The sequence below is a fragment of the Chrysoperla carnea genome, chromosome 1 (genome assembly GCF_905475395.1).
Source record: "Chrysoperla carnea chromosome 1, inChrCarn1.1, whole genome shotgun sequence".
Classification (NCBI taxonomy): domain Eukaryota; kingdom Metazoa; phylum Arthropoda; class Insecta; order Neuroptera; family Chrysopidae; genus Chrysoperla; species Chrysoperla carnea.
Window position 1 is genome coordinate 105479527 of NC_058337.1, and position 15349 is coordinate 105494875.

The 15349-nt window shown below is 30.6% G+C and overlaps 5 protein-coding genes across 6 annotated transcripts in view; 3 read left to right on the top strand and 2 right to left on the bottom strand.

Annotated features, from left to right (window-relative positions):
• Positions 1-3374, bottom strand: part of LOC123301472 (zinc finger SWIM domain-containing protein 8 homolog) — a 42499-nt gene extending 39125 nt beyond the window's left edge. Inside the window, exon 1 of the mRNA XM_044884217.1 lies at positions 2761-3374. Within this exon, the coding sequence (XP_044740152.1) occupies positions 2761-2935 (175 nt within the window). The 5' untranslated portion in view covers positions 2936-3374. The remainder of the gene's footprint in view (positions 1-2760) is intronic.
• Positions 3375-4154: 780 nt separating this feature from the next.
• On the top strand, positions 4155-5942 carry LOC123300867 (40S ribosomal protein S14a). Of its 2 annotated transcripts, none has more exons than XM_044883528.1 (3): positions 4155-4266; positions 4466-4710; positions 5617-5942. In XM_044883528.1, the coding sequence occupies exons 2-3, from the start codon at positions 4474-4476 to the stop codon at positions 5833-5835; spliced, it is 456 nt and encodes a 151-aa protein (XP_044739463.1). In that variant the 5' UTR covers positions 4155-4266; positions 4466-4473; the 3' UTR covers positions 5836-5942. The 2 variants fall into 2 exon arrangements, with proteins under 2 accessions (XP_044739463.1, XP_044739471.1); XM_044883536.1 differs by having other exon boundaries at positions 4188-4331.
• A 1625-nt stretch (positions 5943-7567) lies between these two features.
• LOC123304102 (dynactin subunit 4) lies at positions 7568-10436 on the bottom strand. The gene is made up of 6 exons (XM_044886333.1): positions 10195-10436; positions 9886-10129; positions 9305-9806; positions 8676-8877; positions 8006-8202; positions 7568-7915 (listed from the first exon to the last, which is right to left on the bottom strand). Exons 1-6 carry the CDS (start codon positions 10351-10353, stop codon positions 7705-7707), a joined length of 1515 nt encoding a protein of 504 aa, XP_044742268.1. The 5' UTR covers positions 10354-10436; the 3' UTR covers positions 7568-7704.
• A 140-nt stretch (positions 10437-10576) lies between these two features.
• Positions 10577-12402, top strand: LOC123293335. The gene is made up of 4 exons (XM_044874121.1): positions 10577-10581; positions 10895-11084; positions 11148-11302; positions 11690-12402. The coding sequence occupies exons 1-4, from the start codon at positions 10577-10579 to the stop codon at positions 12318-12320; spliced, it is 981 nt and encodes a 326-aa protein (XP_044730056.1). The 3' UTR covers positions 12321-12402.
• A 258-nt stretch (positions 12403-12660) lies between these two features.
• LOC123305644 (DNA excision repair protein ERCC-1) lies at positions 12661-13750 on the top strand. Its single transcript, XM_044887420.1, has 4 exons — positions 12661-12823; positions 13012-13253; positions 13315-13500; positions 13565-13750. The coding sequence occupies exons 1-4, from the start codon at positions 12742-12744 to the stop codon at positions 13748-13750; spliced, it is 696 nt and encodes a 231-aa protein (XP_044743355.1). The 5' UTR covers positions 12661-12741.
• Positions 13751-15349: the final 1599 nt, after the last annotated feature.

Sequence of the window (15349 nt, forward strand, 5' to 3'; positions counted from 1 at the left end):
ATAAATTTATGAGTGCATCAAGCATTTAATTCAATGGTGGGAAGGAATTTTTGGTTTAGACCGGGGGCAAATCAGAAATTTTTTGTCTACAAATTTCATAAAGCCAGCAGTATTTTGGCATAAATACATAAGTTTTTACAATATTCTTCTATCATCATAGAGTATAGTAATACTCCATAGTTACAAATATTTTTAGATTAAAGTACGGAGATTAAGGTAAAATATATGCACAGAGTGCCTTTTTGATACCGGTCAGAAGGATCCTGATTACATTTTCTACTTCGTGTGGAGAAACTCTTGATTGATATTTTGATGGAGGTCTTATATTAAAAATAAACTTTATCAGTACGGAATAGTGCAGACCATATATTATTAAAATTTTCTCGATGCTATCATAAATTTTATTGAGATCAAAATGTCCTTGGAAAAAATATCAAAAAATATGTAGATATTATTTTTTAAAACGAAAAAAAATTATGCAACTTAAAATTTAATTCCAATAACAATAAATTAAAAACTTATACTCCCGTCATAAGTTAAAAAGCAAAATCTGCAAGAAACAAAATTTCACAGTAAATAAGAAAAACAAATTTCTTCATCCGAATAATTTTGAAGTGTAAAAGATGTTTTAATGTCGAAAATTTTTGTGTTAATATTTAAATAAAGCTATCTCAACCGGTGCGGAATTCCGCAGTGCGGTATCCATGGCTAAAAACAGACTAGAGAAATTATATATAAGTGATTCTCTATATTTATAGGCAATTTTATTACAGATATGATATACAATTTGCATAATGAACAAAATTAAATCTTAATACTATTTCTCAAGTCTGTTTTTTCCTAAGCGGTACATTTTTAGATGAGTGTTTTTCGTTCATTAGCCAGCACGATAAGATTTAAAATGATGGGTAAAATATGGAATTAGAACTAAAATAAATTTCAACATAATTCATCACTGTATCAGATTTTGAGCTTTCTAGTATCATAAAATAGCGTATTTTTTAGAAAAATTTTTAAACTCAAAATGGTTGGAGTTAGAGAACATTCTGCCAATCCATTTTAACCAGTACAAAAAGTGAGATTTAAGAGGCATTTACGAGACAAGGTCGCGACGTCTAACGAATATTTCTTCAACGAAAATTCTCACAGCTCGTAAAAATTTTAATTATAGGACGAATGTAAATGCACGATAAGCTTAAATGTCAACCAATTCAGATCGATATTCTTATAAAAAGACTAACTGACCCGGTGAACTTCGTACCGCCTAAGAGTTAATGAATGTTGTGTTCACTGGGTTATTTTAACTTTATAAACAAAGGACTAGCTTTAACTTCTCTTTCTCTCACTTTTCAAAAGAAATTTCAGTTAAATCGGTCGAGCCGTTTCGGAGGAGTGTGACCACAAACACCGAGACACGAGATTTTTATTTATTATATATAAATTTAATGACAATTGAAAAAATGGCTTTGTCCCAAACTCAAAGGAGCAGGATGTTCGCCGTCCAAAACGTTGTAAATTGCAATTTCTAAAATGCCGAACAACGGATATCCCGTTTTATCGAGTGTCACCCAATATTATTTTGGCATTTGTTATTCAATTATCTTCAAATATCGCCGTCGGATATTCTTCAATTTTCAACCAAGAGTTTGAGAAATCTATGCCTGCTAGAATTTTCGAGAGCGAAGATATTAGTTGCTACCTTGATAACAGTCTCTTAAATTTCTGTCCTTGCTCAAATAAGTTGCCAAAATAATCCTTGACATGAAATTTATTATATCAAGAAAGTCTTTCTTATCGTACAAAGTAATGCATCTCAAAACATTAAGGCAAATCCAAAGATCTAGGCCTTTTAAGATAATGATTCCTCAACGAAATAAGCATTTTCAGAACAAATTGAGAAAAATCCTTTGTCTACAAATTTTCATCAGTCACGTTTGTCGATTATAAGTAGGTATGATTGAGTTGCAATTCTGTTATAGTGTTAATGGAGTAATGAAAGGAAGAACAAAAAATTTCCTGACAATATTCTAATTTATCTAGAGCCTTTTTAATTCCGAAAGTTTAATAAATTTCTCAGATCATTCACCTCTTTTCTATTATGAGTGAAAAATACATTCAGAAATAGTACTGCTGAAAAACCTAAATTCAAAAATCACTCCAACAAATATTCATTAGGATCAAAAAAAATTATTAAAATGTTAAGAAAAAAACCATTGTGTATATTGACTCAACTTTTAACTCTTTTTTAATTGTATTAACTCGAGCATGATTTTTGGTAAACAATAAAAACCATATCCACGCTTCGTAGCTAAATAACAACAAAAGTTGTATTTATATAATGTTATTTTTAAATAAAAATAAAATGAAAACAAAAATAATGTATAATAAACTTCTAAATGGAGGCCAACGACCTCATATTATGGGACCAATGTCACTAACATAAAGGCACAAAATTATTTTAATGTATCGGCTATTACAATATTTATCCGAGACATGTTTTTCTTTGTTTCGAAAAAAAAAATTGAAATAAAAAATGTTTCAGATAAATTACACAAGTGTTTGTTTTTTTTTATAACAATGAAATAGGAATGAAAACAGAATTGAAGTAAGAAATGATGTTCCTACTAGCGTGAAGTGGTATACAGAGTAAAATCTACACTTTCTCTTTCCTGTTAACTTTCTAAAATCCCTGATAGCTTTCATTCAATGAAAAGACATTACACAAATTTATTTATATAAATAATTTTCCAGGACACTTACCTTCAACATTTTTTTTATTGTTGAAACCAATTCCTAAAGATGGTTTCTTCCAACCTCTCCAATTATTGCATAAACTTTCTGGTTCTGAGCTCCAACTACACATTGAATCCTCTTCGAAACGATCGGAATCAGCAAAACTGAACCGATCACCTTCTTCCCAATCCAACACCCCCATAGCAGCCGCATCTTCACCACCCTCTGGCCCCGCCGTACCCCCCGGAAGATTACGTGCGCCCGCCACTTTCACAACAAAGAAAATTCGTAACACAGGATTAAGTAACTTCTTAACACCCTATCCCCTTGACCCACACAGAGGAATCGCACAATACGACAAATAACCGTACTAAAATACCCCCCTCGGTCCTAAATGATCTACCCGAGGGTATACAATAATTCATGTAGAGAACATATCATTTACATAGCACTGATCATTTTACACATAAAATTATTGATAATTTCACTCAAGATTTTCTTTCAGAAACAAAAACTTTTTTGTGAACTGTCTTACCCTACCCCGTCAATTATGGCTCAGCCTCCCCCATCAACGACAACAACAAATATGGCGAGTAAATCGCTATTCACTAACCACTCGATAGCTAGGATACCCAGCTGAGAGATACTAGTTGTAATGCTTTACTGTCATCTATGTCAAACACCCCTTCATACAAAATACCTCGGTACGGTATACATGTTACATTCCACTCAGTCGGCAGCAGCTGTTACTATAACCAAAGAGAATCTAACTAAGAGTAAAACTAAAGTAACAATCCAATTTTCAAACCAAAAGAAGGTATGTAAATTATTTTTGCGATCTTCGCGTGTTGCCTGATTATTTATTGATTGAACCAGTTGATTTAAAATTGCATACTAAATGATGAATAGTCTATCCATATTAACAATATGAATCGATGAAAATCACAGAGTGCATAGTAAGTAGCTCGAACTGAGTATTTCCTTTGTTGCCAAAATTTTGTTTTTTAATTGTCTCAATTAAAATTTTAAAATCAAAGAGGGCAAGTTACACTTTATAATTTCCCTGCTATATTTTGACTAAAATGGTGACCTTTTTCCATACTAAATCTATGATAACACGATCTATGTTTTAAGTTCATACAAATTTTGGTTTTGTTGAAATTTAGGTTACTTGAGCTCCAAAGAATTTAATTCTTTATTAGTAAGAAATTAAAAAATAACTATCGTATCATTAAATTTCTGAGTAATTTATATTGAAACTAATAATTATTTTTTTTAAATGCTTGTGTTCAATTTGTTAGTAAATGGCAACAAGATCGATAATGTAAAATCTGATTACAAATAATAAAATTCCTACCAGATTGCTCTTTCGAATTCTCGTTGAATTGAACGAGCCAGGCATTTTGTACTTATAATAATAGTTCTTTTTATAGAGTGACAGTTCAGTAGAGGTCTCTGTTGTCTATGGGATCTTCTTTACCAACCAAGTTAGTTTCCTTTCTGATTCTCTAGGTTTCCTGCACACAGGATTGTGTAAGTAATTTTAAATTATTTCACTTTATTTAATCGTAATTCATTCAAAGAATAGAAATATCGAGGTAATTCGATAAAATAATTATTACTTTATACTATTTTTCGAATTAAAGTTGCAAATATTTGAGTGTAAATTTGATGTTACAAGATTGTTGACATGCTCGACATGTTTTTCTAACCTAGTGTTTTGTATTTTCAGAATTCACAATGGCTCCACGTAAAGGAAAAGTACAAAAAGAAGAAGTGCAAGTATCTTTGGGACCTCAAGTTCGTGAAGGCGAAGTTGTATTTGGGGTTGCACACATTTTCGCTAGTTTCAATGATACTTTCGTTCATGTCACAGATTTATCCGGTCGGGAAACGATTTCTCGAGTTACTGGTGGTATGAAAGTAAAAGCAGATCGTGATGAAGCTTCACCATACGCTGCTATGTTAGCTGCACAAGTAAGTTATTGTGATTTTTTTTTAAATTTTTTTGTAATACACTCTGATTAGTTAGCAATTTGGAAGTGAAACGATTGATTGATTCATTTTCATTAGTAATTTGACAAACTCTTACTTCATTATTTAACTTATTGTTAAGTGTAAAAATCTTTAATGATAGAACCCAAGGTGTGACATTTTGAAAGAGCTGTTTGTAAATGTAAATATTTTGCTGAAAAATTATATTAGGAATCGGCCTTTTTGATATTAAACTCAATTTGCACGAAACTGAAAATGAGGATTTTCACATTATTATTTTTGGCGCCATAGAGGTTTAAGTTAGGAAAATCTGTGAATGACTTTTCTTGAAGTAATTCATTTTTATTTATTGTAGAATTTTAATTTAATTTATAAATACACTATTTTTCACAGCTGTTTATAAAATTATTATATCACACGCCCGCTTACACTGAAACTAAAAACATATAGCTAGTTGGAATTTTAACCTTTTTAGAACTATAACCTGTTTCGAAAAATGCAAGTCAATAGACACGAGCATATACAGGATATTTTATTACGCAGTTAATTCAGTTATATATATTATTATTCAGCGGTTATGACTGTTGTTGTGTTAAATTTCTTTAATATTCTGTGTAAAAAGATTTCGAACTAAAGATTAAGACGAGTTTCTTACATTTGTTCATTTTTCAAAACCTTGAAATGACGTTAAAATTACAGAATGATTCTGTGAAAAAAGTCACTTTGGTACAATTATTCCAAATTTCATTGAAATTGACAAAAAGATGAGCAATTATTTTAAAAATATAAAACTTATGAAATGAAATTTTAAAAAAAGTTTACTCTAGGTTTAATTTATTCGAATAAAGTCATTTTAAAAAGTTAACACAACTGTTTCTTTTGTTACAGGACGTTGCAGAAAAATGTAAATCATTAGGTATTACAGCCCTCCATATTAAACTTAGAGCAACGGGTGGTAATAAAACAAAAACACCAGGACCTGGTGCACAAAGTGCACTTCGTGCTTTAGCTCGTTCATCAATGAAAATTGGCCGTATTGAAGATGTAACTCCAATTCCATCAGATTCCACAAGAAGGAAGGGAGGTCGCCGTGGTCGTCGTCTATAAGGACATGCTACACTACATAATATGGGGGCTCATTTCAGTTGTTTATTTAAATATTTTTTATTAAGTTCTATATGTTTATTATAATAAATCATCTTTGATGAGCTCTCTATGTTTTTTGTTTATATTTTTCCCAAGCCTTTTACATTTCAGGGGTGATAAAAATGAATGTTTTGTCAGGGACGATATCAACCAAGACGGGGAAGTAATATTGACAGGCAATAGATTCAAGTTGCCATTGAGATACAACCAGCTAAGTCTTTGTACAGTTTAACAAAAGTAGTCTATACTATAGTCCCTAGTACAGGGTGTTCAAGTAGGGGCTGTTTGTAATCCTGGAAATGTATGTCTTTGTTTTTTTGCATCCTTGAACATGTGTATTCTTTTTAAAAACGGGTATATTGGATTTTTCGTGTTTCTAATGTAATAGCATTTTGAAGCCTAGGAAAAAAAATATTTTATCCGGTCACATATCTTTTACTGTAAATTATCAACTGTGTAATCAGTCTTTGTACTGTGTAAACATATAATGTTTACAGAGTACAAATGTATGTTTTTCTTTATAAGGGTAAATTTAAAATGAATTAGTAAATTATTCTTTCCAATTAAAAAATGTCCTTAGTGAACAATAATTTTAGTGCTGAAAATCCTTGACATGCCCTTCAATTTTACTTTCCAAATTAGCTAAACACCATGCAATACATACACCACGTAATTTTTTCTGGAATTATCACATCTTTCAAACTTTGTGAGTTGCCTCGTTTTGGCGAGGAGACGCTTAACTTTCTATCTGGAAATTATTTTAAGTGGCATATTCTCTTTCCACATGGCTCGGTAACTTTTTAATCACAGGCTAATAGAAAGATAAATGAAAAACTCATGTCCGACAGTTACAATTTTCGTTTTCGAGCAACAGGCATCCCATTGTATTCCGTTTAGTGTCAGTTCAATTATCTTCCGTTAGACACTTAATTTAATGAAGGGCGAAACGAGTTTTGCATTTATTATTGAATTATCTGGGAATATCCGTTGTCCGACAACTTGAAAATTGTAATTTTAAAGTAGACGGATAAGATACATCCTCTTTAATTCAAGTATCTTCCTATGTGAATAAAAAATGGATATTCGTTAAAGAGAAGCTTATGATCAAAAAGTTTCCGAAAACAAAAAAAGAACATATCACTTAAAATAATTTTCGTACATTAAAAATTGACCACGTACAAAGAATACAGAATTCTTCAAAAGAAATTTCTCAAAATCTTTTCACCACTATTTTAATATTGACAACTTCTGTTTCAAAGATGAAAAAAATAGGAAAGTACAATCTTGCAACATCTGTTTATTATTTCCAGTTTTGTAGGTATTTTAAAATTAAATAAGAATGAAAGACTATTGAGATTTTTGTACTTGCATTTATTCCAGTTCAAGTTTTTAAGATCGTTATTTTTGTATAAGATTACAGTCTATATTTCTAAAGTCCTATTCCATGAAAGAAAGCTTTTTGGGGTATCATTTTGTTTTTTTTTTTCGGACCCAACGATATGACAAGTGAATAACATAAAATTGTAATTAAGAAAACAAAAGCATTTATTCAGTAATTAATTAAGCTATAAATATTAATATAAAAAGCATTCAACTTTTACTTATATAGATATAAAATTAGAATTTCTTTAAATACATTTTAATATTTTTCGAATAAATAAATATGAAACCGTTATAAAGATAAAACCATATTCTTACTTCATTTTGATAAGGCTTATTATAGTAAGGTTAAATCGGAATGTTTTTCTCTTCGAAAATATGGATAAATTAAAGCCGTTTATAAATCGTTCTTACTTTATAACGATTTTATAATAATTGAATACAAATTAATTATTCCGAACCAACTAAATGACCAGCTTTTATATAAATTTTAGCACAATGATTAATCTTCTTTGGTTCTTTATTTTCAGTTGTAATTGTATTCATGTAAGTATGTTGCATTGTGAATCCGACAATTACTTCTGTACCAATTTCTAAATCTTCATGTGGTGTAATCTGCATTTTTACTGTAACTTTATTAAATTTACGCCATAATACCACACTGAAAAAAATATTAAGAAAACATTTTAAATACGAAACTAAAAAGTGAAAAACAGTTTAGGTCCGAGAATCGGGCTTTTTTAAAACATACTTGGGATCATCTTGATAATTTTGTACATCACCTCCATCATCATATTCAGCTGCCTCATCTTTCGGTGGTAAAATAACAGAAGTTGATGGTAAATTAATATTGCAATTAACTTTTATACCAACAGGTCTTGGATCTTCGGGTAAAGAAACTTGTTTCGTAAATGATGTTAATATACTTTCTCGGCCTAATGATCTTGGCTGTAATTTTAATCATAACTATTAGAAAAGAAATTGGAATTGGAATAAATACAGAAAAGTCCATTAAAAATGAAATTATTTTAAATGTTATTTTTTTGTAAAGATACCACGAACAAAATTTTATGGCGTAAATTTTCTTAAATTTTTGAGCACCGAAGGTCCATAAACATTGTGAGTCACCTATCGTTTACAATATCAAGATCTGACTGCATTTCTCTTATATTATTAGTTCAGATCGCCTTAAAAATGGACTTTTAGTCCTTCACTTCAAGTTATCTACACATTTGGACCACCTGTTACTTAGTAGTAACACTTTTTAAGCAATCAACTATTTTAACCCAAAAAGTATTAGATATGGGCTCTCAAAAAATAAATGCGCCCCAATATTAATTCATCTGCCTCTTAAAAGAAAAAAAAAGTGTTTCATTTTTCACGGACATTTCTGAACATAGTAGAATAAAAAAAAATATTACGGCATCTCGCTTCTCAACAACTTCCAAAGCTTCTTCAATTTGCTTTTCAATTTCCATGCGCTCCTCTTCCGGTGTTGGTAACGGTAAAAATGTAATTGTCGTTTGATGTTGCGTTGGATTACAAAATTTCAAAATCATTTCGCATTGCCGACCAGCACGAAGAGGTTCAACGGTAAATAAACGTACATCGGGTACGTGATAGCTGTAAAAATTAAATTATTTTATTAATGTGGCAAATAGGACTATATGCAAGTGTCGGTCGCCTTTTCTGGCTGCTATTCAAAGCCAACCAAAATGTGAGTATTAAAACCTAATATGAATCCTGAGCCCATAATGAGGTGATATTTCTGTAATTGCCTTTGCCTACAATTTGAAGGATTGATAAAGCTCGACTGTTTGATAATTAAAAAATGGCATTTTAAGCATGCCTCGAGTGTCAAATTTATGGAAATCGAATTTTATATCTACTTACCAAAATGGTTTATATAATTTTAAATTACATTTAAGCTAAAGGAGGGAGATTTTCGAAATAGTATTTTCTCTTAGCTCCAAGTAAAAAAGACTAAGATAAAATTTAGAAATGAGTAAGAAGAGGGTTCGCTTATACAAATGCGTAGTTGTTAACTTACCAAGCGAGTAAATGAATTTTGAATTTAATCGAATTTGGATTATATTCTGGTTTGCTAACATTATGCTCACAATTACGACACCGTTGTGAGCGTTTCACCAATGTTGATTTATGATTCGGAAACAATTTATCAACAGTAGCCGGCTGTTGTTCGGGTTGTAGTAACCGTTGTGGTAATGTTGTAATATCATTTAAGTTTAATACTTTCGTGAATATATCTGATGATAATGGTTCAACTTCTTCTTTTGCAATTGCTGGTTCTAATTGTTTGATAGTTGGTTTAACAGAAGGTAATTCTGGTAAACCAGCACGTTTCCTTGCAATTGCAGTAGTTATTCCAATTTTATCCGTTAAATTGGTGTATTTTCCACGTGGACTGTACTTCTTTCGTTGTTTATCTTGTTTTTCATGTTTCTCCCATAGTACAAGATTACGATAACGTTCTTGAATTAAAGTTAAACGTGTTGCGTGGACATTTTCACGTTCTGGCCAATTTCCAGACGCTATAAAAATATATAAAATGTTAAAAACAGCGAAGATACATATTTGTTTTAAAGCAGTATAATTAAAAATGAAACTTACGAACTAATTGATCCGGAATACCAACATCTCTAGAAGTCCATCTACACGATAAACAAGCTAGATAATAAACCTTCCTCGGAGAAGTTTTATCATCAGGATTACGTTGAGGAGCTGGAGTTGCTCGAGTAGACAAAGTATGATTACAAACCGGACATTCAAAACAATTTGAGCACTTGTTCTTTTTGAAACGTGCCTCTTGTGAAGGCATATTTTCCGAACAATTTGGACAGTAAATTGAATCGATCTAAAACGAAAAAGTTAACATCAACTTCTTAAATTTAAAACAGATGACTTAAGTTTCGAACTTACTTCGTGACAAACACAAAACCCACATCGTAATTTCAAGCAATGTCGACAAAAATAAATTCGTGTTATTGGTTTTAGCTGACCGCATGTACAAGCAAATTGTACGGGGATTGCACCAGGTAAATGAACAACATCTGGCCGTACAATAGCCATGGTGGTCATAAATTTTTATGTAAAAAATTTATAAAAATTAATTTTGTCCAAGTTGGCTTAAACTTTGACAGAAAGTAGACAGTTCATTTGTGGTGAAGTTATACTCAAGTCCCTTAGAATTAGAAACTTTGGGATTGGTACGCCTACATTCAATAATCAATGGCCAACAATGGATGGAAAATTTAAATATGATTTAAAATGAAAGTTGAATAATTTTCCAATTTTATTTGCCATGACGCAATTACAACTTTTTTTAATCGATTTCTAATTCAATATGAGTACTACATTAGGAATGACATAAAAATTTAAAATGATTTCTACGCCTACGAAACTTTCGTCTAAAACTTTCTTTTTTGCAATATTTTAGCTAAGATTATTTTTATTCATTTTAGTATTAATAAAGAGTTCAAAATGAGATCAATTTTTTTATTTGTTTTAATATTTATTCCGAATTCTTTAACCGAAAATAATTTATATGAATATTTATTAAGGTACGTATTAATATGAAATTTAAAGTTAACATAATTTTAAAAAAATAATAATTTTCTAGAAATATTGAAAGTAGTATCCATGAATTTACTAAAAAACCAACAATAACGCAAGAAGCTCGACAATATGGGCTCTACAACAAACCTGGACAAAATTCTGGACAATATGGTTTGTACTCCCCGCAAAATGAATACATAAATAATGAAATTGGATCAAATGGCAATTATGGTCTTCAGTCTGCACCGTCGAATGTAAACTTTATTAGCTCTAATTATTTTGTTAAAATGTAATACTAATTATAATCATTATTCCAGGGAATTAATTTTATGGGAGCGTTAGAATCAATTGCTTTGCATGATTCTTTACGATGTATACCAAAATTATTATGTGAATTTATGGTGGAAAGAACACGTCCAAATTATCAACAATCGTCGTTCATACCAAATATTGATATGTCATCACTCTTGAGGTAATTTTAAATACAAATTATTAATAGCCAGTTTCACATTCATTGTAACCGAATCCTCTCGTTTTAGATAGCTAACAATAGTTTAAAAATATTGAATAGTAAAAAAAAAGATCTTTTTTTTAGTGTCAAGAAATAAATTGACATCCATTATGTTGAAAAAGGTATGACTTTGATTTTTGGACCAGGAAATTTTTTAACACCGAAATTATGCGTTAACATTTAGTACGTCAAAAATACGTTTTAAGGCTTTATAGTTGAAAAATGGCTGCGTTCAAAGAATATCCGTTACGCATAAAAATAAAATTGTATTCTCTATAAGGTTGCCTTAACTATAATATTATTTTATTAATTTAAAATCTTAATTAGTTTATGAGTTTTGTTTTATAGCTACATTGACAATATTGGACAGGGAGCCGCAGAATCGCCATTACTAACTTTTGGAAAAGCCGCTATATTGGGGTATACAGCGAAAGGAAATAATTATGAATGTACACGAGCGTATCCTCGATGCCCTCGAGATCCTGATCAATTGTTAGATTATTTAAACAATCATAACGGTGGATTTTTTAGATTTTTTAATGGATTACCAAATCGATCTCAATATGGAAAAAGTATCAAAGGTCAAATTGAAAAACGAATACAAAACAAACCATCTTCGGCAGCGTATGGATCATTTCATTCTGGACCACAATCTATAAAGTTTCAAAACTCGGGATATGATTCCAATTTACAAGGATCATATTATTCAAATAGTCAACAAACCACAAAATTTCAAAATTATCAATATTATTCAAACAATAGACCGAAACAAGAATATCTTTATGTAAATGGAAGATTTATACCATACAATCCAGCACCATCAAAGTATTATAAAGATTCGCAAATTAATACTCCAAGTTACTCACAAGTTGGGGTAGTTTTTCCGGATCGAACGGGAACTGGTGAATTATTATTGGATTCAAATAAATTTAATTCCATTTACAGTAATAATAAAAAATTAAAATTTCCTTATTATTGATAGGCTAATTGCTTTCATCGAATTAAGCCACAAATAGGCATTGGACAATTTTAATGTAATATATCGCAAGTTTATTTTGAGATTAAAGTGACCCAAAGGCCAAAACAGTTGAATTTTTGAGAATTTCAGATCAATTTTAATGTAAAATTACACACATTAAGTAAGTTTTTATTAATGAGTGCCTGAGAAGGCCATATTCTATGTCGTAACGTACTTGATAACGATTTTTTGTAATATCATTTTGTCCGTTGATTAATTGCTATATATTATATAATTGATTGTTAATAATTTGCTACTAAATACTGTTTGCTACTAACTTCAAATGTATTTTGACAGAATTCAAATAAAGGAATGTATTTCAAAAAGTCTGATTTTGACGGAGTTTTATTTATTAGATAATTGTTGGATTAATTAATTTAATATGGATGATTCCTTTGACGCTGAATTAGCGAATATAGACATAAATATTCCTAATACATCGTCAGAATCCAATAAAGTCAAAGGTGTGTACTAAGAACATCTCGATTTAAAAGACCCGAATCGATTCATTAATCCTTAAAACATAACGACTTTAAATGTCCACAAGTGAAATTTGTATTGTTTGTTCTAAAAGTATATTGTTTTAGGATTTTCTGGGTCGATTTGGATGTTGAGAAACTGTTTACATTTTATAACCTTTCTAAATTTACAGTTAAACCAAACAACACTGCACACTGCGTTCTCGTGAATCCGAAACAAAGAGGAAATCCTCTCCTCAAATCAATTTGTAATGTTCCTTATGAATACGAAGAAATTATCCCCGACTATCAAATCGGGAGCACAATTGGTATTTTATTTTTATCATTACGTTATCATAACTTAAATCCCGATTACATTCACAATCGTTTAAAATTATTGGGTAAAAATTTTGAATTGAGAGTTTTACTTGTACAGGTAAAATAGCGAATTACAAAATAAATAATTCAGCGTTAATAAATTGAGGTTGTTTTTTAAGGTTGATTTAAAAGATCCTCATCATGCGTTAAAAACACTAACTCGTATTTGTATTTTGGCTGATTTGACGTTAATGTTGGCGTGGTCGCCAGAAGATGCTGGGAAAATTGTGGAAACGTATAAAATATATGAGAAAAAACCAGCCGATCGAATTATGGAGAAAAGTGGCGAATATCCACACCAGAGGGTATACTACTTTCATTACTACTATGTTAAAAAATAAAAAACAATGTTATTTTTTCATCTTTCAGCTGGTGCAGGCGTTAACAACCATCAAGCCAGTAAATAAAACTGATGCACTAACGCTGCTCAATAAATTTGGCACGTTAAAAGGTATTATCAAAGCCTCTGAGTATCAATTAACACAATGTCCTGGATTAGGACCACGTAAAGCTGCAAAATTGCATGCTGGATTGCATAAAAATTTTTGCAAATAATTTATATAAATTATTTTGTTTTAAAGTTATTGCAAGCAATTTTTGTAAATAAGTTATATAAATTATTCCGTTTTAAAGTTATTGTAAGCAGTTTTTTGTAATAATATGTAATTAATATTAATGTACGATTGATTTAATTTTATTAAACTTTATGTTTCTTATAATATTCATTTCAAATTTTGATATTATCAATTTTTTACCTGTTTTTACATTTTCGATTTTTCAAAATTATCTACATTAAGAAATACAAATTTAAAAAAAATAATGAAAAATTAAAAAATTTTTTTTTGCTTGATCACCTGGCCGAAAGTATGGTCTTCAGCATTTAGCTCCGAGAACTCGAAAAGAGGGACTCGTGTGGCTTGCATTTTTGTGACGTAGTATAGTATAGTATAGTATAACACTTGAGTAAGCTACAAAAGTCTCTTTTATCTCTCTTGGCATGGTTTCTATTTCGAAGCTTACTGTGACGTCATTCAATATCCTATTTATCAAAGAATGCAGATGGAGATTTAAGATTTAATCATGGAGATAATACCATAGCCGTACGCGTATAGCCGTCTTTGTCTGTCTTATATTACCTCTATGAAATACACAGGCATGTACGTGTTTATACAATAATTCAAAATATTAATATTCGCGCTTTGTCAGGCTGAGAGACAAAGAGGGAAGACAGTCCCTTTTTTCGGTCTTTTTTTTTAGCGGTCAATAAATCACTAATGGCGTTTCCTATGCTTTTAAGCCTCTATGTTTTATAGCCTGTTTGGATAATACAGATAGAGAACACCAGGGGTCTGCTACCCTGTAAGTGGATGCGATATGCGTAGTGAGAGAGAAGACTTCCAGTGAGTACCCCTGTGTCCATGTCTAATACATATACTTATAAGTAACTATCGTGTATAATAAGTATATATGTATATATTATTATAGCAAGGACACAGGGGAACTCACTGGCAGTCTTTTCGCATGCATATCGCATTACAGGCTAGCGTTCTTTATCTGTATTATCTCTATAGATCAGAAAAGTAAAGTAGATAATTGATATCTTAGTTAATTTATTTGAAATAAAACTTGAAAGCTCTGTGACAAAAACATTGGTAAGCACATCTATCGTTGATTTAAAGAAGTCCGATCACTAATTATAAAATAGTGTGTTTCATCAATATGAAATATTTGTTAGCTCAAAGCTTTTTAAGACAGATGGCCCACATATAGAGAGTTTGTTTAACTTCTGTTTCTAACAAGATGTCCTGCCGTGTGATGGTGTCACGATATATCATCAATTTACATTAATTATTTTCTACTATGCAAATTAATCAATGCATATAACATCTATTTAGGAACAGAAGCTTAACATCATGATTTCATCGCGTTATGAAATCATAGACACAAGGTCTTTAACATTATATTATTAACACCGTATCATTCATCCCCAGAAAAATCGATCATTTAGACCATAAGAGATCAGTCCGCCAAATTGTAGAATAAGGGGCGACAATTGGATTATACACAATTGTATATTAACAAGTGAAAACAAACAATTGACTGAGTTAATTGTTGAAATCCCGTGTAGGAACAATGTTGAATTTCAGTGCTTGC